General features: G+C 36.7%; 3 protein-coding genes across 5 annotated transcripts; 1 reads left to right on the top strand and 2 right to left on the bottom strand.

The window, feature by feature from the left end:
* The first annotated feature begins 778 nt into the window (after nt 1-778).
* Nucleotides 779-5,116, top strand: LOC113846042. 3 transcript variants are annotated; one of them, XM_027473859.1, is made up of 14 exons: nt 779-986; nt 1,138-1,328; nt 1,431-1,488; nt 1,821-1,936; nt 2,050-2,266; nt 2,398-2,644; nt 2,730-2,796; nt 2,882-2,933; nt 3,028-3,088; nt 3,190-3,286; nt 3,616-3,945; nt 4,027-4,242; nt 4,506-4,724; nt 4,789-5,116. In XM_027473859.1, the coding sequence occupies exons 1-14, from the start codon at nt 884-886 to the stop codon at nt 4,909-4,911; spliced, it is 2,097 nt and encodes a 698-aa protein (XP_027329660.1). In that variant the 5' UTR covers nt 779-883; the 3' UTR covers nt 4,912-5,116. The 3 variants fall into 3 exon arrangements, with proteins under 3 accessions (XP_027329660.1, XP_027329659.1, XP_027329658.1); XM_027473858.1 differs by having other exon boundaries at nt 781-986; nt 1,821-1,927; nt 4,506-5,116; XM_027473857.1 differs by having other exon boundaries at nt 781-986; nt 4,506-5,116.
* Nucleotides 5,117-5,265: 149 nt separating this feature from the next.
* Nucleotides 5,266-7,170, bottom strand: LOC113847306 (AP-2 complex subunit sigma). The gene is made up of 6 exons (XM_027476317.1): nt 6,954-7,170; nt 6,762-6,860; nt 6,633-6,683; nt 6,374-6,547; nt 5,721-5,780; nt 5,266-5,511 (listed from the first exon to the last, which is right to left on the bottom strand). Exons 1-6 carry the CDS (start codon nt 6,954-6,956, stop codon nt 5,470-5,472), a joined length of 429 nt encoding a protein of 142 aa, XP_027332118.1. The 5' UTR covers nt 6,957-7,170; the 3' UTR covers nt 5,266-5,469.
* Nucleotides 7,171-19,116: 11,946 nt separating this feature from the next.
* Nucleotides 19,117-23,249, bottom strand: LOC113847361 (hexokinase-2, chloroplastic). The gene is made up of 9 exons (XM_027476418.1): nt 22,643-23,249; nt 22,411-22,561; nt 22,154-22,336; nt 21,148-21,222; nt 20,909-21,061; nt 20,708-20,803; nt 20,492-20,622; nt 20,134-20,215; nt 19,117-19,556 (listed from the first exon to the last, which is right to left on the bottom strand). Exons 1-9 carry the CDS (start codon nt 22,927-22,929, stop codon nt 19,218-19,220), a joined length of 1,497 nt encoding a protein of 498 aa, XP_027332219.1. The 5' UTR covers nt 22,930-23,249; the 3' UTR covers nt 19,117-19,217.
* Between the last annotated feature and the right edge of the window lie 288 nt (nt 23,250-23,537).

Below are 23,537 nucleotides of genomic sequence, written 5' to 3'. Positions count from 1 at the left end.
CAAAGCTTCATTCTTTTGCACCATCTTACAAAGGGAGTAAATTTTTTTATATTTCTATTATTTATCTTCTTGTAGTTATATTTCTCTATTTGGTCATTTTTACTTTTTATTTTAAAAAAATTAAGCTAGGTAAATAATAATAATACAAAAATAGGTATTACTATTTTAAAAGAAGAGATGCGCATTTCAGATAAGTTGACAAAAATTTGCTCACCGGCCGAGTCACATTATCACATTAAAAACTTCTAAACAAGCATTTTGAATCTTCCATTTCTCTTTACTCAATTCCATTCCTCTGTTAATTTTTTTTTAATAAAACACAATTTTCTTCTCTCTCAATAAATCATTAAGTAAAATGTTTTGCGAACACAAAAATAAAGATAAAAAATTTTCTCATTTAATTTTAGAATTTTTTTTTAATAGCATAAATATATATAATAGTTATAAATATGTTGTCTTAAATTATATATTTACAATTTTCCATGTTAATCAAAGCAAAGTGACTGACAATAACCTACTAAAAATTTGTGAGGGGTTCTTAATTTTGTCCTTTATTGCTAGTTAGATCTTCTCCACTCTCCTAATTTTTTGGGTCTATCTCCATCCATTCATTGATTCACCATTCTCCTTTACTTTTTATTTGATTTCACAAAGAACCTGATTCTCTGAACACGAGGCACCAATTACTCACTTTTCCTACCTTCTTTTCTACACAACTAAACTCAACTATCACAGTACCACACAATCTCATTCTCATTACCTTTTTCTCTCTCTCTCTCTCTCTCTCTCTTAAACTCTCACTTCTTCCACTTCAACTTCACCGGAGAGAAACAAACCAACACCCACATTGTGCTTGTTATTGTTATAATCATTCTAGAAACAAATGGACAAGGCTCCAAAGGTGAGGCGTGGAAACAATGGGTTTTCAAACACAAACAAACGACGACACATTAATAAACAATCTCGACGACACAAACTCTTCGGTGGTAAATTACACAACACTAACTCGTTCTGCCTTTTTCTTCGCTAACAAACAAAACCAGTTTTCTGCTTGTCGTTTTTTGTGTCTTTCTTTAAGCTTTCAGATAACGCTTCTCTTTTCGCTTTCCCTTCACTTGTTATCTTTTTGAGTGATAGTTTTCACTGCTTCTATTCGTGGGGACATTCGATTCTCGGAGAAATCGAAGAAGGAGAAGCTCAGAAGCTTGAGTGCCGTGGGGAGGGCGTTAACGACTTGTCAAATGGCTTGCCATGTTTCTGAAGAACAGCCACGTCACCCTTCTTCCCCTGTCATTGCCAACGCCAAGAGATTTAAGCTTCCTAAGAATGTATGTTATTAGTTAATTAATTGGTTAATGTTGTTTTAATTATGACTTTATTCTGTTTGGTTCTTTATCTCCTTTGAATGATTATTATGATTTTTGTGGCAGTTTTTTAATGACTGCAATGGCGTTCATCATGCCTCTGTTCCACGGAAGCTACGCTCAGGTGCGTGTTTGTGTCTTTCAAATTCGATATCGAAGCGTTCATTATGTGCTTTCCTTTCTATTCCTTCTTGTTGTTGCTGATTTTGGATTAGAGTTGAAGCAATCCTGAGAAGCTTTTTTTTTTTTTTTTTTTTTTTTTTTTGCTTTTTCTTTATTATAATTGTTGGGCTACAGATTATGTTTTGGTCCTTTTTTTTTTTGGTTTATGAATTATTCTAAGATATTTCATTCTACTGATATACTATAGCTTTTGATTAACCAAGTCCTGTGTAGGAAGTGGAAATATTATTTTCCTAATAAAAAGGTGATTTTTTTTCTCTTTGTAAACTACAGCCACGAAGAAACTCAGTCGCGAATCCGTGTTACTTGATTCAGAAAAGGTGAACCATAAGATGAATGGAATAGAATCTCCCAAAAAGGTGAGTATAAAGAAGTGCAAAGTGAGTGTTGTAAGTAAGACATCTATGAGTTGTGGTTGCCGGTTTTAAAACTTGGCCCTTTTGCTTCGTTCTCCAAGCATTTTTCTTTTTCACCTTTTGCTTGGAATTTTTTGCTTTTGTAGAAACAAGGAATGAGAGGAGAATGGTCCCCGAGAGAAGGGATTTCTGGGCCCATCACAAAAGATGAGGAAGAGGTTGCGGAGACTCTCTATGCCTTGGCTGGAATGTTCCCTTACAATGGCTCTAATCATAGTAGTGGGGCACAAGATGTGGAATCTTTGCCAGATAACTCTTTAGTTTTGCAGGAGTCGGAGGATAATGCTAGTGCTGCTCTTGAAGGTTGTTATTATTCATTCTCACCCTTACAAAATGGTGATCATTTATTTATTCTCTTTCTGGGATACTTGTCTTAGTTATTAACTCATGCTTTTTCCTTCTCTTTTTTTCTCTTTTGGTTCATTCTATTCTAGTCCCGGCAACTGCTCAGGGTGCAAGTCCTTGTTGTCCTGAAAGTTCACCTAGAGATGCTTCAAAAATTGTTTGTTTGAATGAATCTATTGGTCAAGAACAGCCTAGTTTGCTTGCGAGTGCAGAGTTCTTGATGCCATCCCATAGTATTTCTTCAACAATGAGATTTCAGACCATGTCTGTGATGGTTAATGGTGAAAATAGCAACAAAGTTGCATTGCATGACTCAGAGTTATGTCTTGCAATGGGGTAGGTAATTTTTTGTTGCATTCTATGAAATATCTGAACTTTCAAGTCCTTTTGTATCTATTACACGTTTCTCATCATATTGCAGATTAAATATCCCTAGACAATCACGGATTTCAGAAAATGAGATGAAATCAGATGTAGAATTTGAGGCGGTAGGAATTTCAACTTAAACAGTTTGTATGGTATTACCAAAATTTTGCTAGTACTCATTAATGTTGTTATCGGTTTACATTTCAGGCAAGAGACATTAGGCAACAACAGCATATGATCAAGGAACTAAAAGGGAATGGTAAGCTTCATTTTAATAATGTTGAATCAATCTTATTTTAGAGACTAACTAAAGGGTTTGCTGATTATTGGACATCTTTTGGTTTTTTTATTAGATGGTCTTGCATTGTGGCCAGGCTTGTCTGCAGGGGCACCTGCTGGCCATGCTTATCTGCAGTAAGTTTCTTTCATTCTACTTCATTTTCACCTTGTTAGGTAGCTTGATTTTGACCCTTCCTGTTGTGCTTGTCTAAATCTGATTGTTTTTTCTTTCCAAGGTCTTCTGCTACTAAAGCACCTGATTGGCTGGAAGCTGCAATCTGTACCTACAAACAGGATTTGATGGAGACTTCAACTTGTTCTCCTAGTGGAAAGGTAAGGACTCACAAATTTATGATTACTGCTGTTTTGTGTCTCTTGCCTCTATCGGTGCATTTGGATACATTGCTTATTTAAACATTTATTAAATAAGTTTTTTTAAAGAATGGCTTATGCTATAAATTTAACAATGAAAGTTATTAGGATAAGTTGAAAACAATTTATTTTAATAAGTTATACCAAGAAACTTAATAAAATAAGATAAAAAGAACTTATGAGAATTATCAGTTGTTTCATAAGTTCTTTCAAACAAGCCTTTAATGTTAAAATCACTTAATCCTAAACGATATGCACTCCACTTAAACAGCCAATAACTAACCATGCAGATTTCTGAAGTTGGGATTCATAAGAGATCATGGAAGAGATGTGCAGCTCATGTTCACATCAGTCATATCATCCAGAGTTTAGAGGTGCCAAAAAGACAGGTTACCAAAGAAAGTGAGCTTTTTGAATGTCATCAAATGAGAGCGCATGAAGGATCAAAGAGTGGAGTTCTCTTGGAAGTACACAACATAACCGGAATGGGAAATGGAATTGCTTCAGCTACAGTGAGGAATCCTCATAAAAGTAAGAATGTCATCCTTCAGCAGCAATGCCATTATCGTGACATATCACAGGCTACTCCAACACCTGGGGTGTATGGCCCTCAAAAGCAAGTAAGCTTAAAAGGTTACTTTTGGTAAAGATGCTTCCTTCCCATACCGCCTCACGCACTGATGACTATCCTTATTATGCAGAATTTTAACTTCTTGTCCTTGTCAGCTGGAAGTAATGGGTTAAAAGTCGATAATAATTATAATAAAATTGCAAGTAGGTTGGAACCATTGTCGAAATTGCAAGTGCCTTATTTTCAGTCACTAGCACAACAGCATGGAGTGATGCCAATTCCTACGGCTCAGAGTCAGTATGCCTCGACTTCTTACCCTGATCAGCTTTCTGTTGCAGGACCACAGGTATTATTAATCTTTGTTGCGAGAGCACTATTAATCAAATCAAATGGGCTCCAAAATCAAGGGCCCAAATTTGGTGGAGATAGCAATACATTATTGTTTTTTAACTATATGACATGAAGTGGCTAAAGTTTATTGCTAAGAATTGAATGAACTACTCGGACAACCAAAACACAAAAAAAGTGCAATTTAATATCTTCATAAATATGCCACCCTTATTAGCATAATGCTAATTTTCTTTTCCACAATGCTTTAATTGACTGTAGGTTCGGATGCAGCAACCTCATTACTATGGTAGCCCGTTATGTGGAACTCATTATAGTCCAACAGTCTTAAACAAACAAGAGCACCAAAGCTACTGGGGGTTGCAACAAGCAGCACAAGGTAGGTCTACAGTAAATTTCAATATTATGAGGACCCAATTTCCTAATTGGCAAAGTGGAAGGCATGATTCTTCTGCAGTAAGTCCATGTGCCCAAACCATCATTCCCCGTTCCCCTGCATCACAAGAAATATTTGGATCCAAGATTACTTCAATCTCTGGGCAACAGCAGCAGCTCCTTGCCTCCTTCCAGGACAAATGGACTAGACCTTCATCTCCCTTTTGTATGTGAAGAAATTAGGGACAGGCTCCCAAATTGTAGGTCAACATCGCATCAAGTGCAATGGTAATGTGTTGAGAGATCAGACTGCGATTCATTGGTGTATATATAGGAAGCAGCACAAAACTTATCTAGTGAAAGCGAGAGAAATCACCAATGTTAATACATTGTAGCAAGACGTCAAATTTGAAACGATCATGCTCTCAAATCTTCTCATTCTCAGAGACGCGTTGCTCTCATCTAACTGGAAAATAAAACATATACAGCAATTGTTCACCGGTAGTTCTTTTGTACCGTCAAAATTGTTAGTTTTGCATTGTATTAAAATCATCCACTTATATTTCCTCGGACTGTTACTACCAGAAAGAGCAACGAAATTTAAAAAACAAAGGAAACAAAATAAAGCACAAACAATAAAGAGGAAGACTATTAGAAACGATGATTTTATAAATTGTCTTCAATATATAAACACAAGCTGAGTAAGAAGCCTAGGTAAAAGGTACAGAATACATGGCTCAAGGTGAAAGATTTTCAAAATTCTGTATCACAATTGAAATACAAGAATTATGCCAAGTGCATGAGAAATCATCAGAATCTCCAAACCACTATGACTGCCGAAACGACTGTTTCACTCTAGTTTTTCCAGTTCCCCCATTCTCTCAATGATAGCCTGCGAGCACAAAAACAGCCTTGTTACGGAATCAAGATTTTCCATGTCATAGAATTACATCATATAAATAAGTAAAACCCAGGCCACAATTTTCATAAGCAGAGAAGTACGCTAAAGTAACTAGGCCTGAATCATAGTCTAACAACACACCACAAATCTCACGGTAGCAACCACATTTCAAGACTTAGTAACTCCAAAAGAAGGCATACCTTCTTGCTTGTTTCTTGCAGTTCACCCGCTAGAATGAATTCATCAAGTATAAGATAGACCTTCAAGACATATTAGGTAATATTAAGTAACAATATAATCAAATATTGTGATCAATAACCACTCTAATCCCATCATCCCATCCCTTGCGATTGCATTTAGATACACAATTTAATTAAACGCTTATTCTTTAAGCTATTTTTATATGATAACTTATGCCACAAATTTAACAATGAAAATAATTGAAATAAACTAAAAACAAATTATTTTGTTAAACTATACTAAGAAGCTTATTGAAATAAGCTAAAAGAAACTAATGAAAATCACAGGTTATTTTCACAAGATATCCATGAACTTTTCCAAACACACCCTTTATTCAGAAAGAAAACTAAAACCATATAAGAGAGAATGGTAAAAACATTATATAAATTAGACATACAAACAGCCACTGGTGAATTTGATTATATTCAAGGCATGCTAAATTAGAACAGAAAAAGTGGAAGGGAAGAAACGAAACTGGAATCTTGCAGCTACATAAACGATATAGCATATTGATAAGTGCAAGCTATGGTTGGTCAATATCCTAATATAATCTCAATTCTAAAGAGTAAATGCAGCAGAAAATAAAATGAAGAGCACTACTATAATTTCAAACCTTGTGGAAGTTAAAAACCAAATCGAGTTCACACACATTGCTGAAGAAGTGATCCAAAATTTCCACAAACAAATGGATGCACTCTAAATACGCCAACTCATTATCAGTGATGTCAACACAGAGTGAGAAAAACAACCCAGCATATCGCCTGTAAATGATCTTGTGCGTACGAAACTGAAAGAAACGTAATAATCACAAAATTAACGCAATTACGAAAGCAAGCAACTCAAAATTGTAGACGAAGCGAAGAGGTTTCGACCTCAACGAAATTCGTGTATTTAGGGTCTCTGTTAACGACGAGGCGATGAACCTGAGAAATCAGGGAAATTAGGTTAAGGTCTCGTACAGGTGTTGCGTTGAAGTAGAATTGCAGAAGAGAAGATGTTACCTCGTATTCCACCTTGTGCTTCTCGGAATCCTCGAGAGGAACATAGTATTTGGCGAGACGGGTCTTGCCCTGCCGGTTCTGCAACAGAATGAATCGGATCTGCGAATTCCAAAAGGAGAAAATAATTTTAAAATTAAAAATAAAAAAGAATGAAAGTGAGTATTGTAAAGAGATGTGAAATAGAATGATAACCATTTCGAATGATCCAGAAACAGATTGGGAATTGAGGAATTGGGCAACGGAATTTTCCAATCTCAACTTCAATGGGAACTGCAAGAGATGATCCTACCAACTACTTTACTCTCTCTCCTCTCTCTTATTTTATTTCTTCTTAATTTTGTTTTTGAGCTGCATCTAGCGTGTATTGACGCAGACGAGACAAGGTCAGGTTTTCCGTTTTCGCCTTACTTGACTTCCAATGTTCAAATAACCCTGCCTATAAAAATTATATAGAATAATATACAATTTCGTCTCTAATTTGATCTTTAAAATTTTTTATTTATATAATTTATTTGTTTATTTCCATTGAAAATAATGTTTTTAAAGTATATTAGTTGCAACATAAAAATATTCCCTTAAATTATATTTGAAAATAGAATGAAATAAGAGATGAAAGAAAATAAATGATAAAGCGGAAAAAATTTAATTTTATCTCATAACATTAAAATTGAATGAAAAAAAAAATCCATTCTATTATATTTTATTTGAAATAAAACTTTTAATCACAGTACATTTTAGTTCTATTATACTCAATTGCATTACATCAATTTTCATTAGTTAAAAGATACAATGTTAAGCCGAGCTCAATACACTTTGCTATGTATAATTATGCATACGCAAGACTCATCATAGTATATTGTCGAGTACTTTGCGTTTTCGACGTGTGTATGATTTGATTAGACGCGTATAACACTCTTAATTTATAGTAAATATGTATGCAAAGAAACTATTTAACAATTTACTTCAAGAGTTAATTACTCGAGTAGGTAAACAAATTCTTAAGGGTCAGAAATGAGCCTAAAAATAGATCTAAACTTAAGAAGTATTGAAAAGTTGTTCAAGACTTTTTAATTTCATATAAAAAAGGACACATTTCGAGCTATTTTAGAAGTTTTTATCACCTTGTTGATTTTCTTCTAAAACTACTCGAAAAACATGACTGACATGAAAATATTCTAAGTCCACAAAACTGAAAGTTTTTTCGAAGAGTTTTGAGGAGTTTCCAAGTCACTGACACCCAAAACTGCTTGAAAAACAGGACTGACAAGAAAATATTCTAAGTCCACAAAATTGATGGCTTTTTCGAGGAGTTTCCAAGTCCTTGATACCCAAACCTGCTCGAAAAACAAGAAGTGGTCCAAAAAATATTCTAAGTTCACAAACCTGGTTGAGCTCCAGATTCTCTCTAGAATTGCTCAAAAAACAGAAAGTGGTCAGAAAATATTCTAAGTCCGCCAACCTAGTTGAGCTCCAAAGTCTTTCCAGAATTGCTCGAAAAACAGGAATGAGCAAAGAAAATATTCTAAGTCCACGAGACCAAGACAAGCTTTAGAACTCCAGAATTAGTCGAAAAGAGAAGTCAAGGAGAAATTATTCTAAGGCCATAACACTAAATGAACCTCTTAGATTTCTTCCAGAAATACTCGAAAGATAGAAAAACAAAAGTCTTAATAGGTCAAGTCATTACAAAATCCAAAAGCGGTTACCAGCAGTCATCAACATTTACCATTAGGCAAAGGAGATCGTGGGCGATAGCAGTTACGAAAGAAGCCTAAACCAACAGCACGATCACAAACAATCGTGAATAATGGGCATCAATAGTTGAAGGTAGTTATTAAGAAGTGCCCACAAAAGGAGGAGAACGGTGGTGGTCCTCCTGCCTATAAATACTCCAAAGCGTCATTTCACAGAGGACAACTTTTTGCACCCTGACACCACACCTAAAATCTTTGAAACGCTGAAACCCTACACCGCGCCAGACACCAGCTACTAGGAGACTCACGGTGGCCGCTGTTCGCTGTTGTGAGGAGTCGTATGTTTACATTCCTGCATATTTACATTCTTGCACGTTTACCCTTCCGCATTTTAATTTATGTTCCTTTTGCTTATTTCCTTGTCCGCAATTTAGTTCTTGTTTCTGCAATTTGTTTCCTATTTAGCTCTTTTCTGTAAAGAACCTCTACGTTGTGATTCAGTTTTACATGTTTCATATTCACTATTCTTACTAAATTATTTATTCTGAAATGTTCATCTTACTGTTACGTTAACAACACACTTAAAAGAACCCAAAAAGGATATAATCCAGTCCCCAGATTGCTCTTGGATTATTTGTTTACAGAATTGTCATTTTTCACCGTAAACAAATTGGCACGCCCAGTGGGACTTTGTTTTGTGTGTTTTTGAATGATTGATTGTTATGTTGCATGATATTGCGTAACGGACGTTGTATTATGGCTAATAGAGGAAGGAATAGTGATTCTAGTTCTGGGAACGATGAGAGTACTACAAACCCAGAAAATGTAAGTAGTGGTGCTAATATTGCGCATAATCCACACTAATGACGGTGTTACCTACACCGTCATCCCCCGTAGTTAGCCAATTTATGGCCACTATGCCAACCAATCCCAACATAAATCCTGACCCAAGGCCATGACTGGGTGATCAGCCATTCGGCCTGCCTCCTGTGTGTATGCCGCCCATCTTTGGAGTACAAACCTACTCCAACCCTGTGGTGACAACTGTGCCATCCCAAAGTCACACCATTCCACTGGAAATGGGTGTGGTCCATACCATTCCACCGGGAATGGGTACAATTGGTAGAGTATCAGGAGCGCACTTTTTGTTTGGAGCTTCAAGCGGAGAATCAGTTCCTGCTAGCTCGTTTTCAAATGTTGCCTTACATTCCTTGAGGCAACAAATGGATGAAAGTAATCATGAGATGATCAATATGTTAATCCATCAGATGACCACTGTGTTGAATCCCATAGTAGAAACTACTAACAACAGCTATCAAGTTTTGGCTGAACAGATGAGTCGAATTGCTGACGTCTTTGGGGCGCCTCAAGTCCCCACGAGGCAAGGGCAAAATGTTGCCCAAATGCCTAATGAGATGCCACAAATTTTGATTGAAATGGTCAAACTTTCGAGCAAAATGGTAGGAATTATGGCCTAAACCTTCCGAGACAAAATGAGGGAAATTGCCAGGTGGACCAACCCCCAGTTTTTGCTCGAAATCAAAATGCTCCAGTTGAGTAAATTGGTTGAAATTTTGACCAAAACCTTTCGAGACAAAATGAGGGTGATTTCCAGGTAAATCAACCCTGTATTATTGTTCGAAATCAGAATGTTGATGAAATACTCGAGCAAGTTATGCAAAATAATGTAGGGGGCATCAAATTCAATATCCAAACAACCCGAATCCTCAAAATATTGTCAATGTAGTCGAACAAGTGTTGAATCAACATGGGTTCAACGTAGGGTATGCTAATAGACCCTACTTTGCCTCTGCATTTTTTGAGGCAATTTTGCAAGCTGAATTACCTCAGGGCTGGAAAGTCCCAAAATTCTCTAAATTTGCTGGAGAGTCCGGTGAATCCACTGTTGAACATATTGCTAGATATGTCATAGAATGTGGAGATTTAGCTCGAAATGAAGATTTAAAGTTGAAATACTTTCCCAGTTCTTTGACTAGGGGGCCTTTACTTGGTTCACAACTTTGCTCCCAAATGTCATAATTGGAATCAACTAGAAAGAAGATTTCATGAACAGTTCTTTTATAGTGAAGCAAAAGTTAGCTTAATGGATTTAGTCAATATAAAAAGAATGCATAATGAATCCACTGATGATTATCTAAGTAGATTTCGACAAATGAGGCTGAGATGTTTTATTCAAATTCCAAAATATGAACTAGTCCAAATGGCTGTAGGCGAGTTAGAATATTCGATTAGAAAGAAATTGATTAATCAGCAACTAAGAGATATGTCACAATTAGCGACGAAAGTAAGGCTAATCAAGCAACTTAAGGCTGAAAAATCTGTTCCTAGAAAAATCAAGAAACTTCCTCAAAAAGATAAAGTGGCTTACATAGGTCTTGCTGAGGGAGAAATAGGAAGCGAGAATGATCTTGACGAAGAAGACGTCGATTTAGGGGTAAATGAGGTGAATGTAGCTGAACTAAAACCTGGACCCCCTTATGTTTGCCAATCTTTAAAACCACTTGAAATGAAGGATAAAACTCGGCCTAATAAAAGTTATGCTTTTAATGTTTCCAAAGCAGATCATATTTTTGATATTTTACTGAAAGATGGGCAAATTGTGTTATCTGATGATCATAAGATCCCCACTTTAGAACAAAGAAAGGGTAAAAAATATTGCAAATTCCATCATGTTTATGGTCACTGGACTAACAATTGTGTTCGTTTTAGGGATTTGATTCAAGACGCTATTAAGCAAGGACGATTGACATTCGAGCAAAAAATCAAAATGCTGATGAAGCTAACTTCGTGGAACCTATTGACATACTGATGGTCGATGTTGCTGAAAAACAAAAGGGATCATTTGATCAAGCTGTGGAAAAGGTAGAGGGAAAAGGCTCTTTGAATGACACCTTGGAAGTCTTCGAGAAAGAAGAAGCTGAAATCTTCCCAAGGGCAGGAGATTTGCTATTGGACTTTCTAACTCGAAAGAAAGAAGCTGACAGTGAAGTCATGCTATGCCCAAGGTGTAGTGCCGTATTTGACAAAGCGGCGGCCAAAGCCTTCAAGCAATCAGAAATGAAAAAATATTACTAGGTGACGACTAACCAAGTGATCACTAAGAATAAAGGTGTTCAAACTCAAAATGCCTCGATCACCATACGAGATCCCCAAATTGTCCAAAACAGAACTTTTGTACCTGCTCAAAATATCCCAAGCAACACCTGGGTCCGAAATGTGTTGCATCCCTCACTAACTCGGCCAAAGATGCAACTGGTCGAAATGGGAGGGTCGTCCCCATGTTTTTTCACGACCTCAATTTGCCGCTCAAACTGGGTTCCTTAGTATGTCAAGAAGCCATTTTCAGTAAAAAAAAAAACCCTATTATAAGGCTCCTATGACTAAGACCTAGTGGCGAACGGCTCAAAGGATCAAAAAAGCTAAATATGCACAAGCTTTAGCTTAGGCTCAAGCTCAAGTTTGAGCCCAAGTCCGAGCTCAAACACCGATCCAATCAGCTCAAGGAAGCGCCATCAGAAATATGCGGCGCACCCTATTTAGGATTGAGGTCAAAACGAATCAAACAAAAACCCCCTATTGAGAAAAAGGAGTTGAAGATGAAAAGTCCAGAGATCGAATATGACCCAGATGACGAATTGATCACTGACGTCTTTGAATCTGGATTCGATGATGATCTCGAAGACATACTTGGGGTCGTCTCTATGTTACCTGCTGAATACGCCGAAGGGATCGATGAAGGAATTGAAAAGGACTTTTACGTGGATAACGAGCCTGACAATAACCCATGGGGTTACTGTTATTTGGCAGAGGATGGTTCACTTTCCAAATTGTCAGCCACTTTCAAGAAGCCAACAAGAGAAATGAAGAATCATATGAAGCCACTGTACATTACAGCTCAAATAGACGAGAAATTTTGAGTAAACAAAGTTCTCGTGGAGTCTGGGGCAGCTATCAATATTATGCCCAGTTTCTTGCTGAAAAAGATCGGGAAGTCGGAGGATGATTTACTGCCTCACAACTTGGTGCTGACGGACTATGAAGGGAAATCTTCAACTTCCAAAGGGGCTTTAATCGTCAACTTAAGGGTTGGATCTGTTTCTCGAGCAACCATTTTCATGGTAGTAACTTCCAAAGAGAGTTACAACTTATTGCTCGGGAGAGAATGGATTCATGGAGTTGGATCAGTACCTTCTTCATTGCATCAGAAGCTATGTCTTTGGAATAACGACGAGGTGTTAGAATATGTTAATGGAGATCAGAGCTATTTCAAGCCTGAGGTTCATGTGAGCGACCTTGACAGTAGGACATTTGACAAATCTTTTGCTAATATAGCGCCACTTCGTATAGAAGATGTAGGCGACCCTCATTTTGGCTGAAATCCTCACTTGCCAAATTCTCGTGAAATTCGACACCAGATTCGTCTGGATTCTTCGATAGGTTTTTACGGCTTCAAAAAATTAGTGGAGGCCGAAAAGAATGAAGATGAGGAACCTTGAAGGGAGCCTTTTAGCTCAAATTTTGGCTTACGTAGCCGAAAATAAAATAAAGATGGCTCTTGAAGCCGTGGACACTTTGGAGGCCGATAAATCGAGTTTGGCCATAAAATCACAAAAAATTGAAGAAATCTCGGCTCATAAAGTCATAAACCCAATCCAATATCATGCAGATATTACTATGGTCGAAAGTTCAACTTATTTAGCTGAAAGAAGAGAAGCGGCCCTTAAAGCGACCGAAGGATGGGAGACAGATCCACCATATTTAGCCATTAAGGCAAATTCGGCTGATTTAACCGAGCAGAAGCATACAACACTTGAAACATGTATGATTCAAGAAGAATCGGTTTTAGAGACCAAAAGCAAAGAAGTTCAACTTGATTGCATCTTTGATGACTCTCTAATTGGTTTCGAGGAGGATTTAGCTCGAAAAAGTCCAAAAATGGAGGCACAAGACCCCTTAGAAGAAGTGAACCTTGGAGATGAAAAGGACCCGAGGTTAACTTTCATCAGTAAATTGGTCGATGAGGAGGTAAAAGACCAATTAATCAAGCTACTAAGGGAATTCAAGGATTTTTTGCCTGGGATTATGACTAGATGCCAGGCCTTTCAAGAGAATTGGTCGAACATCGACTCTCAATTCGATCAGAAAAGAGGCCAATGAAGCAACCACCAAGGAGATTTGCCCTAGAGGTTTTGCCAAAGATCAAGGAAGAGATCGAAAGGCTCCTTAAAGCTAAATTCATTCGAACAGCCAGGTATGTCGATTAGATCTCAAACATAGTCCATGTGATTAAGAAAACTGGGTCCTTTAGAGTATGTATTGATTTCCAAAATTTGAATACTGCCACACCAAAAGATGAGTACCCTATGCCAGTAGCCGATATGTTAGTTGATTTGGCAGCAGGTAATGAAATTTTAAGTCTGTTGGATGGATATTCAGAGTATAATCAAATTTTTATTGCTAAAGAGGATATATCGAAAACAGCTTTTCAATGCCCAGGGGCTTTAAGAACTTATGAATGGGTGGTAATGCCATTCAGGTTAAAAAATGCTGGAGCCACATACCAAAAGGCAATGAACACTATCTTTCATGACATAATAGGCGAATTTATGCAAGTCTATATTGATGATATTGTTGTGAAATCCAAGTGTAAAAATGATCATCTTTGTCATCTTCGACAAATATTTGAAAGAATGCGAAAATATGGCCTAAAGATGAATCTTCTAAAATGTGCTTTTGGTCTTACTGTAGGACAGTTTCTTGGCTTCATTGTTCACCAGAAAGGAATTGAAATCGATAAGAATAAGGCCAAAGTAATATCTGAGACACAAACACCTTCGACTAAAAAACAGCTGCAATCATTGCTAGGGAAGATAAATTTTCTATGAAGATTTATTTCCAACCTTTCTAGCAGGGTTAAAATCTTCTCACCCCTATTGAAGTTAAAGAAAGAAGAAGAGTTTTGATGGGAAGCGGAGCATCAAGCCGTGTTCGAGAAGATTAAACGATATTTGACAAAACCACCAGTAATGGTTCCGCCAACGATGGGCTCTCCTTTGAAGTTGTATATTTTGACATCAAACAAGACTATCGGGAGCATGCTAGCCCAAGAAGATAAAAATGGTGTCGAAAGAGCTATTTATTACCTTAGTCGAATGTTGATAGGAGCAGAATCTTGATATAGTCCAATCGAGAAATTATGTTTGTGTCTGTATTTTTCTTGTGAAAAATTGAAATATTACATTAGGCCTTTTGATGTACATGTTTATTCACATCATGATATAATAAAGTATTTCTTGTTGAAACCTATTCTTCATGGTAGAGTTGAAAAATGGGCGTTGGCTTTAACAGAATACTCTCTAATTTATAAACCATTAAAATCTGAAAAGGCTAAGTTGTCACCGATTTCGTTGTCGATCATTCGATTCCAATCAAAGAAGTTGATTTTATAAATTTAAAGTCATGGAAATTATACTTCAATGGTTCAAGTCACAAAAATGGAATTGGAATCGGAATATTAATAATCTCACCCGACGAAATCCCGACTAAATTGCTCTTTGAGATAAAATCAGTCTATTCAAACAATGAGGCTGAATATGAAGCTTTAGTAGCTAGACTTGAAATGTTGCTAAATTTTGGAGTAAGAAATATAATCATTCGAGGAGATTCTGAGTTAGTAATAAAACAGCTAACCAAAAAATATAAATGCTTAAGTAGAAACCTGGTCGAATATTGAGTAAAAGCGAACAAGCTATTACAAAAAATTGACAAAGTCATTCTAGAATATGTTCCTCGAAACCAGAACCAAGAGGCCAATGAATTAGCCCAGATTGCATCGAAATACAAAATCTCGAGTGAAAATCTAGCAAAATTAACAGAGATAAGGGAAAAGTTAGGACCAACAAATCTCAAGATCCTAAACATCGATGAGTTATTTGATCAAGACTGGAGGAAACCTCTGGTCGATTATCTTAAAGATCCCAATACTCCAACTGATCGAAAAACAAAATTTTGACTAGTTAATTATATAATTTTGGTTGATGAACTATATAAACGAAGTGTTGACGAAACTTGGCTTCAATGTTTGGGCAAACATGAGGCATATATTGCCTTAGCAGAAATCCATGAAAGGATATGTGGAGCCTATCAAGCTGGAGAAAGGATGAAATAGATGTTATTTCGAGAAGGTTTATATTGGCCCTCAATGGTTAAAGACTCTTTTGAATAAGCAAAATCCTGTGAAGAATGTCAAAAGCATGGTAATATTCAACACGTCCCTTCTTCAGAATTGCATTCAATAATTAAGCCATGGCCTTTTCGAGGTTGGGCTTTGGATTTAATTGGCCAAATTCATCCTTCTTCGACTAAAGGCCATAAATTCATCCTTGTAGCTGTGGACTATTTTACGAAATGGGCCGAGGCAATTCCATTGAAAGAAGTTACTCAGAACGATGTTGTTAATTTTATTGACGAATACATAATTCATCGATTCAGAATACCGAAAACATTAACAACAGACTAAGGAACCGTTTTTGTTGGTCAGAAATTATCTCAATATGCGGAATCGTTGAATATAAAAATGTTAACTTTGACACCATATTACGCCCAAGTCAATGGTCAAGTGGAGGCAGTAAATAAAATTTTGATCAAGGTGATTAAAAAACACATTGAATCAAAGCCAAGAAACTGACATGAAACTTTAAGTCAAGTGTTATAGGCATATAGGAATTTCCCAAAAGAAGCTACAGGGACAATTCCATTTCGACTTGTTTATGGCCATAAAGCTATTTTACCTGTTGAGGTGAATCTACAATCAGTTAGATTACAACGGCAGTTCGAGCTACCAAGTGAAGATTATTGGGCCTTAATGTTCGATGAATTAAATGCCTTAGATGAAATTCGTTTAAGTGCCTTAGAAAAAAAGATTCGACAAAAAGAAAGAATTTCGAGGTCATACAACAGAAAGGTACGAGGCAAGTTTTTTAATGATGGTGAATTAGTGTAGAAAGTAATTTTACTGTTCGACAAAAAATCAAAAAAATTTGAAAAATGGTCGGCCAATTGGGAAAGCCCTTTTGAGATTGAAAATGTGTTTTCAAATAACGCGTATTTAATTTGAGAACTTGGAACTAATAGTCAAATCATGTCGGTTAACGGTAAATACTTAAAACCATACAAACCAGAAACATATGAAGTGAAAATAACTTGAGTCAAGGCAAATAAAAGGCTAATTCGAGCAATGAAAGGCTAAATGAATAAATTTCATTCGAAGTAGAATTCGAGTATGTACAAAAAGGCCTAACTATTCAAACTAAAATACATGAAAACTCAAAAAGGAGGTTTCAAGCGCATCTCAATAAAAATGGCCCTCAAATTCTGATATCTAGTTTCGAGAGCCGTACATTTTGCGTCCAAACTCAAAATGTTCTCCATGGTCCGAGCTCTTTCGATCGTGATAGTCTTCACATTTTCAATAAGAACTTGCCTCTTTTTCTCACAAGCCTCACTGGCTTTTTCCAGCGTTGAGTCCTCTTTTCGGAGTCGTTCGAGCTCTTTCTCCAATTCAACCATTCTGGCCTTGAAATTTTTTCGCTTTAAATCAGCATTGGTTGTTGATTTTTTAAGTTCGCTCAGCCAGTCTGAGTTTCTTTCAACTTCTCTACAGTTGCGTCCTTGGCAGCTTGGGCTCGATCATGTTCAGCACCAACTACTGAAATTTGGTCTATGATAGCTAAAGAATCAACAAAAAGGGTCTCAAAAAGTAGAAGACCCTCGGGAAAATGAGAGATTTGGCTATTCAACGAAGAAAGTAGGTCTTTGATCTTGTCGACCAAATCTTTATCAGTCGGAAGATTCTTCATCATAGGTGACTCGAAAACGAAAGATCTTAGTTCCTGGAGTAGTTTCTCAGTGGATTCAGTGGGCCTGGAAACTTCTGAATGAGATTTAGAAGGAGTTCTGGATGAAGAAGAAAATGAAAATAATAAAAATATTAAAATCTCATAAACCTGAGATATTAATATTTTGGGAGGCATCTGTTTGGGGTAAGGAAAATTTTTTAAGTTAAAAATCATGTTGAAGGAAGCTACATTTCGACAAAATCTTGAGGGTCAGGAAGGAGCCTAAAAATAGGTCTAAACTTAAGAAGTATTGGAAAGTTGTCCAAGACCTTTTAGTTTCATATGAAAAAGGACGCATTTCGAGCTATTTTAGAGGTTTTTGTCACCTCGTTGATTTTTCTTTAAAACTGCTCGAAAAATAGGACTGACATGAAAATATTCTAAGTCCACAAAACTAAAGGATTTTTCAAGGAGTTTCCAAGTCACTGACACCCAAAACTACTCAAAAAATAGGACTGACAAAAAAATATTCTAAGTCCACAAAACTGATGGCTTTTTCGAGGAGTTTTCAAGTCTTCCAAGTCCCTGACACCCCAAAAATGCTCAAAAAATAAGAAGTGGTCAAAAAATATTCTAAGTCCACCAACCTGATTAAGTTCCAGATTCCTTCCAGAATTGCTCGAAAAACAGGAAGTGGTCAGAAAATATTCTAAGTCCGCCAACCTAGTTGAGCTCTAGAGTCCTTCCAGAATTGCTCAAAAAACAGGAATGAGCAAAGAAAATATTCTAAGTCCATGAGACCAAGACAAGCTTTTGAACTCCAGAATTAGTCGAAAAAAGAAATCAAGGAGAAATTATTCTAAGGTCATAACACTAAATGAGCCTTTTAGATTTCTTCCAGAAATACTTGAAAAATAGAAAAACAAAAGTCTTGATAGGTCAAGTCATTGCAAAATCCAAAAGCGGTTACCAGCAGTCATCAACATTTACTATTAGGCAAAGGAGATCGTGGGCGATAGCGGTTACGAAAGAAGTCTAAACCAACTTCACGATCACAAGCAATCGTAGATAATAGGCATCAACAGTTGAAGGTAGTTATTAAGAAGTGCCCGCAAAAGGAGGAGAACAGTGGTGGTCCTCCTGCCTATAAATACTCCAAAGCGTCATTTCACAGAGGATAACTTTTTGCACCTTGACACCGCACCTAAAATCTCTGAAATGCTAAAACCCTGCACCGCGCCAAACATCAGTCACCAGGAGACTCACGGTGGCCGCTGTTCGCTGTTGTGAGGAGTCGTATGTTTACATTCCCGCATATTTACATTCATGCACATTTAACCTTCCGCATTTTAATTTATGTTCCTTTTGCTTATTTCCTTGTCCGCAATTTAGTTCTTGTTTCTGCAATTTGTTTCCTATTTAGGTCTTTTCTATAAAAAACCTCTACATTGTGATTCAGTTTTACGCGTTTTATATTCACTATTCTTGCTAAATTATTTATTCTGAAACGTCCATTTTACTGTTACGTTAACAACACACTTAAAATAACCCAAAGAGGACCTAATTCAGTTCCCAGATTGCTCTTGAATTATTTGTTTACAGAATTGTCATTTTTTACCGTAAACAGAACTAAAAGAGTTCTCCTTTGAAGCTAGTAAGAACTAAAGAGACTCGAATAATTTACATTAAATTCAAATTTCAAAACTACAGTTAAGAAGAAGATCAACCTCTTTTAAGTCACCTTTTCCTCTCCCATACACCTTCTATATGTAGCAAAAGAAAACATTTTATACTAGGATTCTTACTTCAATTTCTTATTATTAACCCAATGCTTAATCAAGGGGTTCCAATAATTAATTACTACTTGAACTACTTAGATTTTTTACATGATGATGGTAAATGTCTTAAAAGTCTTGCTTGTACATGGAGTTTGAAGCTGCCAATAGAGCAGCTCCTATGCCAGATCCATCTTTTGTATGCTCTATTACCACATTGTTGGACTTTTCCGTTCCTAGCAGCTCCTTGACAGAATATTGTAAGTAAGCTCTGTATTGAGGATAATTTTCATATAAGCCTCCATCTACGGCAACAACAGTTCTGTTCCCAAAGATGAGGCCTTTGGAGTCCTCTTCCATTTTTTGCAGAATCCCCACAATTCCTGCACCAGCTAGGCACCCACCTCGCTTTACAATAGTGTCACAAACCTCTAAAACTGTTTTTCTTTCACTTACATTGGATTCAACCTGAAGAGGCCCAGATAATGGCAAGAAAACAGAAAATGAAAATTAAGTAGTGATATATGAATTTTTAAGCAGATACGATAGTTCACATGGCTCATGTTTGACATATTAATATCATAACTCCACATGAAAATCTGATTCACAAGCATCATCTTGTTTCACAGATTCTGCTTTTGTTCCAACAAAGTAAACTACATTCCCTAACCATCTCATTTTTTTTCCCCTTCTACTTAAGCTTTTAAATAATTTCATAGCCGTCATTTCATTCCTTTATCTGACCAAGCCTAATGATGTCATGTGATCTACGTTGCAGACCTTAATGAAATTAGGTTATTATTGTCGTTTATATTTAGAAGAATTAATTTGAAAAATTTACTGTGGAAAGAATGAGTTTCCTATTAGCAATATAAAATAATCAAATGGTACTTGATCAAACAATAGTTTTCTTGGGAAATTACTATTTCTTTCTTTTGGCCTTGGAAATTACTATACTGAAATAACCAGATACTTAAACTTGATGTTACCGCATCCTATTTCTCGGGGCAGAACATATTAACCTAGTTTAGGACAAGAAGTTTACCCCTGCTTTATCATAGAGGAGAGATCCAACTGTATGTAAATCGTCAGAACTGTCCTGTTGCATGGCACATAGATCTGGGGTCCTATTAAATTTATTTGAAGACATTTCAGTATGAATAAAGCTCAAAAGATAGAAGTTGAAGATATTACCCTACCAAATGTGATGTCTATAAGACAATAAAATGAGTAGAAAGATATATTTTTAACTTTCAAAAGAAGGGGAAAAATAATACTAGGGAGAAAAGAAAATTGGTTAAAAAAATTGTTATATTACCAAATTTTTCTAGCAATGGGAGTTCTTTACATATCTACTAACACATGATTTTAGCTGTAGGTTTTAACTGAGAATCAAAATTTACCCGAGTATGAAAGGTGTGGACAATTTTTGTGGGACAGATTTTCCAAACAAACCACCCTCTTCAGCCATTTTCAGTAGCACTCGTCTCACAATTTCGCCAAGATACATTCCTGAGATAGTCTTTTCAAAGATCTGTCCAATAAAGAAAGAGATTGGCTTTTCTGCTTGCTACTATTGAGAACAACTAAATTATAGATAAAATAGTATTAAAATTTACCTGTTCACCAGGATTGATACTAGCAGCATCCATTTCCCTGTCAAATTCGGATAATGGGAGATCATTTGAGAAAGCTCCCCACTCAGTACTAATGATCTGAATCAAGGAATGCTTTTCTGATCAGATTAAGATGATCTAAATCAAATGTAGCATTCAAGCAAGTCACAACATTGGTTCCAGTAAATGCCACTCTTTACTAACCATTTTCCCAGAAGAGACATGACCATGTAACTTAGGAATGGCACTCATCTGCTCAACATAGCAAGCATTGGTTCCAGTACCTAAAATGACAGCAACCATGACATCATTGTCCCAGTATTCTGCTCCGGCTAATGTTCCCACAGCATCGTTCACCTATTAGGTAGGCATTTACTAGAATTATACTACCATCGTGTTGGTTTTTAAAACTTATATAAAAGTATAACTTTAAAGTAAAATACCAGAGCAGAAACTCGCATATCTAGTCCTTGCCTTCCCATAGCCTCATTCAAACAAGCAACCACATCTCTTCCTACCTGTGTAAAGGGTTTGAAGTTCCCCGTCATGCTAGTTTTGGGTTGATGTATTTCTGCTACTATTTAACTATACCAAAATATAAAACTCCAGCAGTAAATGATATTTGTACAGTGGATTGAGATGCCATGGATAGATAAAGCTCTAATACCATGTAGGGTATTAGAGATTCCCTGATAAAGAGTGATAGAGCATGAATTCTATCTGTACTGTTTATCCTAGCATCACCTAGTGAGATAAGGCATATTGTTGTGTTGTATTGTTTATCCTAACAACACCACTAGGTGCAAATAAGCCCAACACATCGCACAAATTTCAGAACGTTACAATAGTACGCATTGAACCCAATAATAGCACCCCAGCAGAAAGCAAGGTACTTCATCAATTGAGGCTAAATGAAGGGTCAGTCAGGTGTTCTTTTTCTGCCGTATTATCACTTAGGCCTCGGGGTCAACTTACATATATAGGCCTAATGGCACAATTTTTTGGGCTTCAAACAAGGACAATGCATAGCCCTGCCCTACTTTATGCTAAAGTTCAAGTTGTATTTATAAAGGAGTTTATTCTTACAACATAGTCCACTCTTACAAATCATTTTTTCTCTTTATCTCTTTGAATCACATTACTCATTTTATCTCACGCTTCTCTTTGATGTCTTCCTCCTATCTCTCTCCTAGTCAGAGAAAAATTTGTTAAAAAAAAACGGAACACGAGTAAGAATAGAATTTTTCTTTATAAACTGTGCAACAAGAATCCAACTGCAGAAGACTAAATGGCTAATATCGCGCCGGGAGTAAACAATTTCAAAAGCTTCTATATGTGACATCAAATATATAGACTATTATTATTAAATGACAACATTGATCAGTTAAACAGAAATGAAATAATACTAAGTGGCACTTATTGTACAAAGAGAGGTATAGAAATACATACAGCCCCAGTGACTGCGAAACCTTTAGTCCACTTGGTTAGTATGCCAGAATGTATAGATGTCTGCATCACAGGAAATGAAAATGTGAACCCAATCTCCCTCTTTCTTCCGGGAGATACACGAAATCTACCATCCTCCTTAGACCCAAATTTTGCTAGCCCAGAAGCAATGAAGTCAAACAGCTCCTGCAGCACACACCAACATGTTCATCTCAACTCAATTAAATCAATATGCAAACATAATTAAGAAATATGCAAACCTCGGATGTAGCAAACATAAGGTCGTTAGGTATGGAAACTTGGTCGAACTCAGTGGCAATCACGCGCTCATCTTTGCCACCCAATTGCACCCTCAGCACGCGGAAGTTAGTTCCACCGAGATCCAAAGCATAAAACAACCCTTTCTCATTTCTGACACGTCAGCACAAGAAATCATTTCATGTGTGGAACAAGGCAAGTTGGGAAGGGGACAATACATTATATGAAACATACCCTGTGGGAAGCTCTTCAACATAGGTGGGTATCATGGGAAGCCCAGGCCCAGACCCTCCCTCGGCGGCAAGCCCAGCTCGCATATCGGCAGACATGGCGTTGGCCACTTGCTGAAGAAGGGGCAGAGGAGTTGCACACTCGTGCTTCAGTTTGGTCAACATTTTGGTTGGAGAAACGGACACGGCGTCAGATCGGAGGGACATCGTCACCCGCCATCGCCACGATCGGGGAGAAAAGGAGCCCACGCCGGACGAAGTGGCGGCGGCAACTGAAACGGTAACGGACATGATTGCTGTCTATGATTGATCTCTTTTCAGCTGTGATGTTGTTGTAACAATTAATCACCACTTTTGGTGGCAAAAACTATGAAAGATGGTTGTTGTCGAGAGTACAGTCACTTATTTGCTATTCGCTCTTAACTCTCTCAGCCACGATGAGCAACAGAACGGTTTGGCTTTCAAAGAAACCAGTTGAAACATTGTTTATTATTATTAGATGGATCAAGATCCTCTAGAGCTCAAAACTTAATTTTAAAACTATTGGTATAAAGTAATCATCATTGGATTATAATTGCATGCAGTTTAGTTTTCCTAGATGGATAAACCAAAATTCAGGCTGAAGAATTTTTTTAAATACTTCAATTTTTATTTTTTATTGTCGATTCTTTAATTAGTGTTTTTAAAATATTCGTTAAGAAGTTTTTTTCATAATAAATTTTAACTGTGCTAGATATACTATTTTGTATAAACCTTAACATTTTGGTTTGGGTGAGATTGGAGAGAATATTACCATGTAAACGCTACATCTCTGCTTCGTCCTCCTCGATAAATTTTTTTTATCTAAATCCCATTCTTCGCAATCTTTCATGTATTATTGGGATATTCTAAATTCTAAT

This window comes from Abrus precatorius, unplaced genomic scaffold, assembly GCF_003935025.1.
Source record: "Abrus precatorius isolate BTA unplaced genomic scaffold, Abrus_2018 Scaffold8, whole genome shotgun sequence".
Classification (NCBI taxonomy): Eukaryota; Viridiplantae; Streptophyta; class Magnoliopsida; order Fabales; family Fabaceae; genus Abrus; species Abrus precatorius.
This window is presented reverse-complemented; position numbering and strand designations above follow the sequence as displayed.

Bases quoted from the DNA above. Each gene is read 5' to 3' on its own strand.
- LOC113846042 (XM_027473857.1), top strand. From the start codon at position 884: ATGGACAAGGCTCCAAAGGTGAGGCGTGGAAACAATGGGTTTTCAAAC. The intron at 2,797-2,881 runs GTAGGAATTTCA...TTTACATTTCAG, and splicing joins CAGATGTAGAATTTGAGGCG to GCAAGAGACATTAGGCAACA. The intron at 3,287-3,615 runs GTAAGGACTCAC...CTAACCATGCAG, and splicing joins CTTGTTCTCCTAGTGGAAAG to ATTTCTGAAGTTGGGATTCA.
- LOC113847306 (XM_027476317.1), bottom strand. The intron at 6,684-6,761 runs GTAACATCTTCT...CTGATTTCTCAG, and splicing joins AGCACAAGGTGGAATACGAG to GTTCATCGCCTCGTCGTTAA. The intron at 5,512-5,720 runs GTATGCCTTCTT...TTGTGCTCGCAG, and splicing joins TGCAAGAAACAAGCAAGAAG to GCTATCATTGAGAGAATGGG.
- LOC113847361 (XM_027476418.1), bottom strand. From the start codon at position 22,929: ATGTCCGTTACCGTTTCAGTTGCCGCCGCCACTTCGTCCGGCGTGGGC. The intron at 22,562-22,642 runs GTATGTTTCATA...CTGACGTGTCAG, and splicing joins GTTGAAGAGCTTCCCACAGG to AAATGAGAAAGGGTTGTTTT. The intron at 21,223-22,153 runs GTATGTATTTCT...CCCTTTACACAG, and splicing joins GTTTCGCAGTCACTGGGGCT to GTAGGAAGAGATGTGGTTGC.